Source organism: Pseudophryne corroboree, chromosome 7 (assembly GCF_028390025.1).
Source record: "Pseudophryne corroboree isolate aPseCor3 chromosome 7, aPseCor3.hap2, whole genome shotgun sequence".
Lineage (NCBI taxonomy): Eukaryota > Metazoa > Chordata > Amphibia > Anura > Myobatrachidae > Pseudophryne > Pseudophryne corroboree.
The window spans coordinates 322,072,168-322,085,049 of record NC_086450.1 but is presented as its reverse complement, the minus strand read 5'-3'; the positions used below and the strand labels follow the sequence as shown (position 1 = coordinate 322,085,049).

Genomic DNA, 12,882 nt, shown 5'->3' with positions numbered 1-12,882 from the left:
ACAAAAGGACAGGATACGATGGGAATCTTCGCCGAAGGTAGACAAGGCGCTGACACGTTAATCCAAGAAGGTGGCACTGCCTTCTCAGGATACAGCTTCCCTCAAGGATCCTGCTGATCGTAAGCAGGAGGTTACCATGAAGCACATTTACACACATTCCGGTACTATCGTTAGACCGGCTATGGCATCGGCCTGGGTGCATATCAAAGATGCTGCTTTATATATGAGGGATGCTCAAAGAGACATTTGTTTACTAAGCTCCAGAATAAATGCTATGTCTATTTCTGCTAGGCGACTCCTGTGGACCCGACAGTGGACGGGGGATGCCGACTCAAAGCGGCATATGGGGTCGTTGCCTTACAAGGGGGAGGAGTTGTTTGGAGAAGGCCTCTCGGACCTTGTCTCTACTGCTACGGCCGGTAAATCGAATTTCGTACCTTATGTCCCCCCGCAGCATACTAAAAAGGCACCTCATTATCAAATGCAGTCCTTTCGTTCCAATAAAAGCAAGAAGGTACGGGGATCGTCCTTCCTTGCCAGAGGAAAAGGCAAGGGAAAAAAGCTGCATGCAGCTAGTTCCCAGGAGCAGAAGTCCTCCCCTACATCTGCAAAGTCCACCGCATGACGCTGGGGCTTCCCGGGGGGAGTCAGCTCAAGTGGGGGCACGTCTTCGATTTTTCAGCCAGGTCTGGGTTCACTCACAGGTGGATCCCTGGGCTATAGAGATTGTTTCTCAGGGATACAGGCTGGACTTCGAAGACGTGCCTCCTCGCCGGTTTTTCAAATCGGCTCTGCCAGCTTCCCCGTCAGAGAGGGAGTTAGTGTTGACTGCAATTCAAAAATTGTATCTTCAACAGGTGATAGTCAAAGTTCCTCTTCTCCAGCAAGGAAAGGGGTATTACTCAACCCTGTTTGTGGTCCCGAAACCGGACGGTTCGGTCAGGCCCATTTTGAATCTAAAATCCCTGAACTTGTACTTGAAAAAGTTCAAGTTCAAGATGGAATCGCTCAGAGCGGTCATCGCCAGCCTGGAGGGGGGGGATTGGATGGTGTCCCTGGACATAAAGGATGCATACCTTCATGTTCCGATTTTCCCTCCTCGTCAGGCGTTCCTGAGATTTGCAGTACAGGACTGTCATTACCAATTTCAGACGTTGCCGTTTGGGCTTTCCACAGCCCCGAGAATTTTCACCAAGGTAATGGCGGAAATGATGGTGCTCCTGCGCAAGCAGGGGGTCACAATTATCCCATACTTGGACGATCTCCTCATAAAGGCGAGATCTCGGGAGAAGTTGCTGGACAGACAGCGTGTCGCTGTCGGTGAGGATGTTGCAGGGGCACGGCTGGATTCTCAATAGTCCCAGCTAGTCCCTACAACGCGCCTGACTTTTCTGGGTCTGATTCTAGACACAGACCAGAAAAAGGTTTTTCTTCCGATGGAAAAGGCTCAGGAGCTCATGGCCCTGGTCAGGAACCTATTAAAGCTAAAAACGGTTTCAGTGCATCATTGCACACGTGTCCTGGGGAAGATGGTGGCATCGTACGAGGCCATCCCCTTCGGCAGGTTCCATGCGAGGACCTTTCAATGGGATCTACTGGACAAATGGTCCGAGTCCCATTTACAAATGCATCAGAGGATCACCCTGTCTCCCAGAGCCAGGGTATCTCTCCTGTGGTGGCTGCACAGTGCTCACCTCCTAGAAGGCCTCAGGTTCTGAATTCAGGACGGGATCCTGGTGACCACGGACGCAAGCCTCCGAGGTTGGGGAGCGCTCACACTGGGAAGAAATTTCCAAGGTCTCTGGTCAAATCTAGAGACTGGTCTCCACATCAACGTCCTGGAGTTGAGGGCCATATACAACGCCCTACGCCAAGCGAAGGCATGGCTTCGGGACAAACCGGTTCTGATTCAGTCAGACAATGTCACGGCAGTGGCTCATGTAAACCGCCAAGGCGGCACAAGGAGCAGAGTGGCCATGGCAGAAGCGACCAGGATTCTTCGCTGGGCGGAAGGCCATGTAAGCGCCCTATCAGCAGTATTCGTCCCGGGGGTGGACAACTGGGAAGCGGACTTCCTAAGCAGACACGACCTGCATCCGGGAGAGTGGGGACTTCATCCAGAACTCTTCACACAGATCGTGGGTCGGTGGGGACTGCCTCAGATAGACATGATGGCGTCCCGTCTCAACAAAAAGCTAAAGCGGTATTGCGCCAGGTCCAGGGACCCTCAGGCGGTAGCGATAGACACCTTGGATGTTCAGAACGGTCTGTTCCCTCCTCTACATCTCATACCCAAGGTGTTGAGAATAATAAGGCTAAGAGGAGTGAGAACGATCCTCATTGTTCCGGATTGGCCGCGAAGGACTTGGTATCCGGATCTGCAAGAGTTGCTCACAGAAGAACCGTGGCCTCTTCCCCTAAGGCAGGATCTGCTGCATCAGGGGCCCTGTCTGTTCCAAGACTTACCGCGGCTGCGTTTGACGGCATGGCGGTTGAACGCCGGATCCTAGCGGAAAAAGGTATTCCGGAGGAGGTCATTCCTACCCTGATCAAGGCTAGGAAGGCCGTGACATCGAAACATTATCACCGTATATGGCGAAAATATGTTTCTTGGTGTGACGCCAGAACTGCTCCTACGGTAGAGTTCCATATGGGCCGTCTGCTTCACTTCCTGCAAACGGGAGTGAATTTGGGCCTAAAATTAGGGTCCATAAAGGTCCAAATTTCGGCCTTATCCATTTTCTTCGAAAAAGAATTGGCTTCTCTTCCTGAAGTACAGACATTTGTGAAGGGGGTACTGCATATTCAGCCTCCCTTTGTACCTCCGGTGGCACCTTGGGATCTTAACGTGGTATTAAGTTTCCTCAAGTCACCTTGGTTTGAACCACTCAAGACGGTGGAATTGAAATATCTCACTTGGAAAGTGGTTATGTTATTGGCCTTGGCTTCTGCAAGGCGTGTTTCGGAATTGGCGGCTTTGTCGTATAAAAGCCCCTACCTGGTTTTTCATGTGGATAGGGCAGAATTGAGGGCTCGTCCTCAATTTCTGCCAAAGGTGGTCTCATCTTTTCATATAAACCAACCTATTGTCGTGCCTGTGGCTACGCGGAACTTGGGGGATTCCGAGTCCCTGGATGTGGTCAGGGCTTTGAAGATTTATGTGTCCAGAACAGCTAGGATCAGGAAGACTGAAGCTCTGTTTGTTCTGTATGCGGCCAACAAGGTTGGCGCTCCTGCTTCAAAGCAGACTATTGCTCGCTGGATCTGTAACACGATTCAGCAGGCGCATTCTACGGCAGGATTACCATTGCCTAAATCGGTTAAGGCCCATTCCACTAGAAAGGTGGGCTCTTCTTGGGCGGCTGCCTGAGGGGTCTCGGCATTACAGTTGTGCCGAGCAGCTACTTGGTCGGGTTCAAACACCTTTGCAAAGTTCTATAAGTTTGATACCCTGGCTGAGGAGGACCTCATGTTTGCTCAATCGGTGCTGCAGAGTCATCCGCACTCTCCCGCCCGTTTGGGAGCTTTGGTATAATCCCCATGGTCCTTACGGAGTCCCCAGCATCCTCTAGGACGTTAGAGAAAATAAGATTTTACTTACCGGTAAATCTATTTCTCGTAGTCCGTAGAGGATGCTGGGCGCCCGTCCCAAGTGCGGACTTCTTCTGCAAGACTTGTATATAGTTATTGCTTACATAAGGGTTATGTTATAGTTTCATCGGTTCGATCCGAGTCTATGTTGTTGTTCATGCTGTTAACTGGATAGTTTAACACAGGTTATGCGGTGTGATTGGTGTGGCTGGTATGAATCTTGCCCTTAGGTTAACTAAAATCCTTTCCTCGTACTGTCCGTCTCCTCTGGGCACAGTTTCCCTAAATGAGGTCTGGAGGAGGGACATAGAGGGAGGAGCCAGTGCACACCCAGAATCCTAAAGTCTTTCTTAAAGTGCCCTAACTCCTGCGGAGCCCGTCTATAACCCCATGGTCCTTACGGAGTCCCCAGTATCCTCTACGGACTACGAGAAATAGATTTACCGGTAAGTAAAATCTTATTTTTTACAGTATTGACTAATATTTGATTATTCACAATCACATGTTGATTAGGATCAGTGTCTGTTTAGGAACCATACACAGAGCAGTTTGCTAATAGTTAGGTCTAAAGTTGATGTAATTGGGCATTCGGACTATAACATGTACATCTTTAGAACAGGCAGTTACACCAACACCTGTATGGTGGAATCATTTTCCCTGGGAAACGTCTCCAGGAACTATGGCTGCCATGTTATCAGAGTTGTACTTTTCCTTTAATAGTATCTTTAATTAAAAAAATATATATTTCTATAGGATGAGAGTGTGGTGACATTAACCCAAGAACTAGCTATGAAGATTGGGCTGAAAATCAGAAAGGCTTACGTCAGGGCTCAGGTAAGTGGCTGTTTTTTGTTTTTATTCATGGCTACTTTAAAAAAAAAAAATTTTTTGTAGCTATATAAATGTTAATATAATGATATCTTTGTCTTACAGCCTGGTGACCAGGTTACTCTTATGGATGCAGCTGAGAAGGTAAGCATTTAACAGAAGTAACTTCTTGCAAGTTTATGCTTTTTAGATTCTGAAATCATCCTTAATAATGATGAAGGAACATAAAGATAATTTACAAGATTTTGTCATGTATACTTGTAGTATGTATAGACCATATACAGAGGATGGTGTGCACAGTAATCTGCTACTTAATATAAATAATAAAATGCCTTAACTAAACCAAACAGCTAGTCCACAATACAGAAAAGCCATTTTTTTTACTCTTAAGTACTGTACACAGATTACTTTACATATCTTTCTCTATGTGCTCTTAACATACTACACTTTCCGTGCCAGCACCTTCCTGGTCTGTATTGTTTTTTCTGATCTCATTCTTGCTTGGTCATCCAGGAGGAGCAGTGACCTTCGTTTGGGAATACGGGGGGTCATTCCGTTTTCAGTTTTTTGCAGCCGTGTGATCGGGTCTGGAATGCGCATGCGCTGCAGCCGCAATGCGCAGGCGCATCGCTGCCCGGCGACGGGGAACGCCAGGCAGCGAGTGTTCTGACGAAGATTTCGATTGCAGCGGCGATCGCAAGGTGACTGACAGCGGGAAAGTTGTTCCAGGGTGGCAACTGACTGTTTTCTGGGAGTGAAGAGGAAAACACAGGCGTTTGCAGCGCGGGTGTCTGACGTGAATTCCGGGACCTGACAGGCTAAAGTGATCGCAGCGGCTTGAGTAAGTTCAGGGCTATTCAGAAACTGCACAAAATGTTTTTGTACAGCTCCCCTGCACAAGCGTTCGCACACTTGCACAGCTAAAATACACTCCCCCATAGGCGGCGACTATCTGATCGCATGGGCTACAAAAAGTTGCAGAGTGCGATCAACTTGGAATGACCCCCATGGTCATTAGATCGACACCACTTAGGTTGACAGTCATTAGGTTGACCACTATTGGTCGACAGGGTCATTAGGTCAACTGGATCATTAGGTCGACATATACTAGGTCAACAGTTCAAAAGGTCGACATGAGTTTTTCAAATTTTTTAAATATATTTGGACTTTTTCAGACTTTACAATCCACGTGGACTACAATTGGGAACGGTAAACTGTGCCGAGCGCATCGGTAGCGGAGCAAGGCACCTTGCCCGAATGCGAGGGTACACGGTGCACTAATTGGGGTTCCCCGTCACTGTACGAAGAAAACGACACAAAAAAACCAAAAACCTCCTGCCGACCTAGTACATGTCAACCTAATGACCCCGTCGACCTGATGCATGTCGACCAATAGTGGTCGACCTAATTACTATCGACCCATACCTTTCATTTGTAGCATAAGATTTTTTAAATATGAATGTATAGTGCATAAAGGATTGGTTTGTGTATTGTTTTATATATAACAAAAATGTAAAACAAAGAGTTTATGTATGACTAAACCCAAGTTTACTTTTTCAGCTATGGAACCTTTAATATTCAGTTTCATCACAATTTTCAAGGGCACCTCTGATAAAATTAAGATCCAAATTAAATTAGCTCCTTTAAGTTAACGCTGGTAAAAAAGGTTGGCAGCCTCGATCTTTATCGCCTAAGGCTATTCAGTTCCAGCCCCTTTTTCACCCAAATCCCTTTCTGCAGCAGGGTACAATATGTTCCACAGGGAATAAATCGGGGTGTAGAGATGGATCTTGATCCAGAGGTACCAACAGGCTAAAGCTTTAGAGTCTTAGCCTGTCCCAGGATGCATTGCGGGGCCTCCTCTATATAACCCCGCCTCCAGGCACTGTGAGCTCAGTTTTAGAGTTGGTGCCTGCATAAGCAGGTCACTTAACAGAGGTAACTGCGCAGGCAGTCCTGAAAGAAAAAGCTATTTAGAAGACTTCAAGGGCTGCAGCATTTCATATGTCAGTGTGACATACTGTGCCGGCTCTGTTCCCAGGTACTTGCAGCGGTGACACTCCGGTTCCTAGGCACACCACCGCAAATGCTCTCCTGGATCGCGTGGCTGCTACCAAGGGAGGAGGTAAGAGGGTCCCCCAGGCGGGACCCGCCATTAAATCGCGTTCCGGTCGCGGTCTACGGAGACGGACCACAACGCTGGCGTGGACACTGTGGCTCAGTATGCTTGCGACACGCCTTACGCCCCCTATGTCATCTCCTGTGCCATTGCAGTCACATATTGTCCCTATGGTTAATCCGCCCTGGGCGGATTCTCTTGTCTACCCAGATACAACTATTGAATCAATCTTTGGTTTGACAAAAACCTACCCCACTCCCCTCTGCGGTCAAGGGGTCATCTAAGCGGGCCGCCTCCTCCTCACGATCCACTAATATCTCAGCTGATACTTCTGATTAGGATGGGAAGTATACTGATCCGTCAGACACTGATACAGTCGCTTCTGACGAGGAAACTACAACGCAAGTTGATGTGGAGGCTATTAAGCTGATTCTACAAATCGATGATGATGTAGATCCCACTACTGCGTCTAAGAAACCTGATTACTTTAGTTACCTTCTGCCGTTTAAATTTGTCTTACCACATTCTGACCATTTGGTTGACATACGTCAGGAACCCAGGTCTTCTCCAGGAAAGAAATTCTCCCTGTCTAAAAAGATGTTAGCTCATTATTCTCTTTCTGTTGAGTTGTGTAACAAGTGGGAAAATCCATCGCCGGTGGATTCTCATGTCTTGTGGTGTCATCCACTCTACCTATCCCCACTGTCACCTCACTGAAGGAACCGACAGATAAGCGTGTCGAAGGATGCCTGACAAAGACCCACTATAGCAGCCTCCTGGTCCGCAAAAAGAATTGAAGCATGGGTTAAGGCAATAGAGGAAGAGCTACCTCAGGATATATCTGACACTACCAGACAATATCTGTCTCATATTGCCACCACCTCCCACTACATTCAGGAGGCGTCCTCTGAGGCAGGTGTAATAGCGGCCAAGGCGTCGACTACGTCCATCCTGGCTCACCGAATTCTGTGGTTGAGGTCATGGAAGGTGGACCTGGACTCCAAAAAGACCTTGGAGGTACTCCCTTTTAAGGGAGAATTCTTGTTTGGGGAGGATCTGAATAAGATTGTGACTGACTTAGTGGCTGCTAAGACTGCATTTCTCCCAAATACTAATACTTCTGCATGGAAGGCAAAGAGTACCACTTTCCATTCCTTTTCGACCTCAAGGGAAAGCAAAAGGTCAGGCATACCCGAGACATGCTCATGCTCCCAAAACCACTAAGCCCAAAGCAAAACAATCCTGGGCCGCCCGTCAGCCTGCTTCCAAACAGGACAAGCCTGCAGCATGACGGGATGGGCCTCCCCCTGGGGGACGCCAGGGTGGTAGGCCAACTTCTGCAGTTAGCCCAGGTCTGAATAAAGACCACTTCAGATGCATGGGTGCGAGAAGTCGTCTCTCACGGATACGCAGTCTCTTTCAAGAGAAGTGCCCCTCGCCAATTCTGAACGACGGTTATCCCTTCGGACCCGTTGAAGGCGCAAGCTCTACACCTGGTTGTGCGCTCCCTCCTGGATACAGGAGTGGTAGTGCCGGTATCCCTGTCCCAGAGACGCGGAGGATACTACTCGACCATGTTTCCTGTCCCGAAAACTCAATGGGTCTTTCCGGCAGATACTCAACCTCAAGTCACTGAACAAATTTGTGAGAGTGTCCAAGTTCCGTATGGAAACGCTGCGCTCGACTGTACTTGCCATGAAACCCAGAGATTATATGGTATCCCTGGATATACAAGATGCCTATCTGCATATACCTATTGCCATATCACATCAGCAATATCTGCGGTTTGCTATTGGCAACCTTCATTATCAGTTCCAGGCTCTGCCATTTGGACTGGCCACGGACCCTCGGGTCTTCACCGAGGTTATGGCTGTGATGACAGCTCATCTGCGTCGTCACGGCATCAGGATCCTGCCGTATCTGGACGACTTGCTGATCCTGGCGAACTTACAATATGTCCTCCTCGGTCAAGCCCACAGGTGGGTGGTCAAATGGAAGAAGTCCTCGCTGATCCCTGATCGGAGCATGGTGCACCTGGGGCACTGCTGGACACACAGTCAAAGACTGTTTCTGTCTCCAGAGAAGGTCCTGAAATATCAGGACAGGATAAGATGCCTCCTCTCTCACCCAAGAGTGTCGATACACTGAGCGATGCAAGTACTAGACCTCATGGTGTCGGCGTTCGACATGGTAGAGTACGTTCAATTTCATTCCTGCCCTCTACAGAGGTTAATCCTTTGCAAGTGGGATGGCCTGCCTCATCGGATCAGGTCTCAAATGATCTCCTTGACTCCAGAGGTTCGTCTGTCACTGACCTGGTGGCAACAGGACCAGCAGTTGAGCAGGGGCCGTCCCTTCTGGATTCCCAACTGGGTCCTCCTGACTACGGACGCCAGTCCTGAGGGTTTGGGGCGAGGTGCTGGAGCAACACTCTCTCCAGGGTCGGTGGAGCAGGGAGGAATCTCTCCTCCCGATAAATATTCTGGAATTGCGGGCATTGTTCAATGCTTTGACTCTTGCCCTGCCTCTGAAACAGAACAGGCCTGTTCAAGTACAATCAGACAACGCCACCGTGGTGGCTTAAATAAGTCATCAAGGCGGCACTCGAAGCCGCATAGTAATGATGGAAGTGTCAAAAATCCTTTGTTGGGCGGAACGCCATCTGCCAGCAATATCGGCAGTGTTCATTCCGGGGGTCCTCAACTGGGAAGCAGACTTCCTCAGTCGTCAGGATGTGTACACCGGAGAGTGGAGTCTTCATCCAGAAGTCTTTCAACTCCTAGTGGACAAGTGGGGCCTACCAGATGTAGACCTAATGGCGTCTCGACACAGTCACAAAGTTCCGGTCTTCGGATCAAGGAACAGGGGTCCTCAAGCAGCGTTCGTGGACGCACTGGCAATTCCATGGAACTTTTGGCTGCCCTATGTGTTACCTCCAGTGTACGCCTGCCCAGGGTACTACGGAAGTTCAAGCAAGAAGGAGGAATACTACTTCTAGATGCTCCAGCGTGGCCCAGACGGCATTGGTTCTCAGACCTGCATGGTCTAACGATAGAGCGTCCTCTTCTATTCCTCAACGCCCAGACCTCCTCGTTCAGTGCCCTTGTGTCTACCCGGACCTGGCCTGATTGGCTTTGACGGCGTGGCCCTTGAAGCTTCACTCCTGAGGGACAAAGGTTTCTCCGAGGCGGTTAGCCAAACTATGCTAAAGGCCCTCAAACCGGCTTCTGCACGGATTTATTATAGGGTCTGGAATTATTATTTCACCTGGTGTGCTGCTAAGAATTACGATGCTTACAAGTTTAGTACTTCCAGACTTCTGGCTTTTTTGCAACAAGGCCTGGATTTAGGAATTTGTCTGGCCTCCCTCAAGGTTCACATATCTGCCTGGTCGGTGTGGTTTCAGAGAAAAATTGCGTCTATTCCTGACGTTCATACATTCAATCTGGGCATACTGCGGATTCAGCCTCCCTATGTCCCACCTGTGGCTCAATGGGATCTGTCTGTTATCCTGAATGGCCTGCAAGAATCTCCCTTTGAACCTCTTGAGTCAGTGGACTTTAAATGGCTTACAGCCAAGGTCCTTTTTGTATTGGCTATTGCCTCTGCCAGAGGGATTGTCGGACTTATGCGCTTTGTCCTGTCGTCCGCCCTTTTTGATTTTTCAATGTGACCGCGCAGTTCTCCGAACTCGTCCCGGTTATTTGCCTAAGGTGGTGTCATCTTTTCACCTTAACCAAGAGATGTGGTTCCGGCCTTCATCTCTTCTGACTTGTCCTCCAAAGAGTGGTCTTTGGATGTGGTAAGGGCTCTCCGTGTTTATGTGGAGAGGACTGACTCCTATCAGGAGGTCAGATACCACTTTTGTACTTTTTGGTTTCCACAAATGTGGTTGGCCAGCAAATAAGCAAACCTTAGCCAGATGGATTAGAATGGTGATTGCACAAGCTTATGTGCAAGCTGGCTCCCGGCTCCTGCTGCTATTAAGGCCCATTCTACTCAGTCTGTTGGACCTTCTTGGGCGGCCCACCGTGGCGCATCCACAGAACAATTGTGCAAGGCGGCTACGTGGTCCTCAGTGAACACGTTCATTAGGTTCTATGCTTTTTGATACTTCCACCTCCCAGGATGCTTCCTTTGGGTGCTGGGTTCTCATACCCTATAAGGTGCGTCCCCTCCCTTGAGGAACTGCTTTAGGACATCTCCGATGTATTCCCTGTGGAACACAGTGTACCCTGCTGCAGAAAAAGAGATTTATGGTAGACTTACCATGGTTAAATCTCTTTCTGCGAGGTACACTGGGTTCCACAGGGCGACCACCCTGACGCACTTAGATTCTTTGGGTTTGTATAGCATTAGCCGCTGGTCCCTTTTCCTGTCATGAGAACGTGGTTCTATGTGACTAACATCTGCCTTCTCTTTTACCTGCTTCTGCATTGGACTGGTTAACTAAAACTGAGCTCACAGTGCCTGGAGGCGGAGTTATATAGAGGAGGTCCCGCAATGCATCCTAGGACAGTCTAAAGCTTTAGCTTGTTTGTGCCTCTGAATCAAGATCCATCTCTACACCCCGATGTATTCCCTGTGGAACTCAGTGTACCTTGCAGAAAGAGATTTAACCATGGTAAGTCTACCATAAATCTCCTTTCTGTTACGTCCTAGAGGATACTGGGGTTCCATTTAGTACCATGGGGTATAGACAGGTCCACTATATTAGCCATGGGCACTTTAAGAATTTGATAGTGTGGGCTGGCTCCTCCCTCTGTGCCTTTCCTACCAACCTCGGTTTAGAAAATGTGCCCGGAGGAGCCAGTCACGCTTATGAAAGCTCCTGAAGAGTTTTCTGCATTTATTTTATATGTTTGTTATTTTCAGAACTAGAGTGTTTGAAGAAAAGGGAGAAGGAATTCTGTATTGTCGACGCACTGGAAGAAACTAATTCTAAAATATAACCTTTATTAGATATGTGTTAAAATATGATTATGATTGAATCATTTTCCCAAACTACAGTGAAACATAGAATTAAAATCACAGACAAACAGGTAAGTGAATCTAAACAAAAAATTGGAAATTTGTGAATAAAGATTTTAAAAAGCGTGTCCACGTGTATTTATAAGTGTATCCTTATACTCTGGGTTACTATATTGGTATAAATACCATCAGCATTCCTACATCCATCCAATATTATACGACTACTATCAGTATCTATAGTGTCGATACATACATATAATGTCGACCACTATCAGTATCTATAGTGTCGGTATCCACTACTTTGAGTTCAGGGACTTGTGGATCATATATAATATATGAAATTTTCAAATAAAGGTTACTCTGTTTAATTAACAGTTGGGGTGACTATGGGTCATCTATAAATACATTCCCAGGTCTAATTCCCCCTGAAGTTAAATCTCCATGTATTAAGAGCCTCTCACACCGGCTATCAATATTATTAGAGTATCTATTTATGCATGGGGACACGTTGCTTTAAGGGGTATAGCAATCCCTCCTTGCATCGAAAGCAACTGCCATATACAGTAAGGTTGCTCCCTGATGAAGCTGCCATAAGTGCAGTGAAACACGCGTGTAGGGCACAGCGTGTCCACGCGGTTTTTAGTGTTTAAGCTATGATGCAAATATATGAATTAATTTGACATGTTAGCTGATAGTTTAGTGATAGGAAAAATAAGCTACAAGAAGACTAGCCACATACGCCGATGTCTGTGTGTCACACTAAATCGGTCTATATAGACTGTGATGATTGAAGACAGTCAGAGTTATAGCACAGACTTCAGAGTGTGCATTTGTAGCTGTATATATTAAAGCACTGTGAATACCCAGGTGCCCTTCACACCACTGCAACATATTAGACAATAGTGTGGCTGTAAGAGAAATAGCATTAATTATCACATTGCAACAATTGGTGACATTCAGGAGCATAGCAGCTGCATGCTCTGAATAAGATATATTAAATGTTATACATTGTAGCAAAGGAGTCAGTCATACCCAAAGTTAACATATAAACACAGGTAGTAAGTAATTACTGGCCAAGTAGTCTGTGTCACTTTGGATCCTGTATTTGCAACTACACATATTAAAAGCACTGTGAATATTGAGGTGCTTTCACACTACTATAATATATACAGGCAATAGTGTGGCTGTAATTGAAACAGTATTATTTATCACATTGCAACAATTGGTAACATTCAGGAGCATAGCAGCTGCATGCTCTGAATAAGATATACTAAAGGTGTGTACACACGGTAAGATATTTTCTTCAGATTCTGACTATATAGTCAGAATCGGAAGAAAATATAGTGCAGATCGCAAGGTGACAGTCACCTTGC

General features: G+C 47.2%; 1 protein-coding gene across 2 annotated transcripts in view; it reads left to right on the top strand.

The window, feature by feature from the left end:
• Window positions 1-12,882, top strand: part of ZC3H7A (zinc finger CCCH-type containing 7A) — a 201,015-nt gene that overhangs the window by 56,455 nt on the left and 131,678 nt on the right. For both annotated transcript variants that reach the window (XM_063934308.1, XM_063934307.1), the window contains exons 6-7: window positions 4,345-4,425; window positions 4,525-4,563. In XM_063934308.1, coding sequence (XP_063790378.1) covers window positions 4,345-4,425; window positions 4,525-4,563 — 120 coding nt within the window. The remainder of the gene's footprint in view (window positions 1-4,344; window positions 4,426-4,524; window positions 4,564-12,882) is intronic.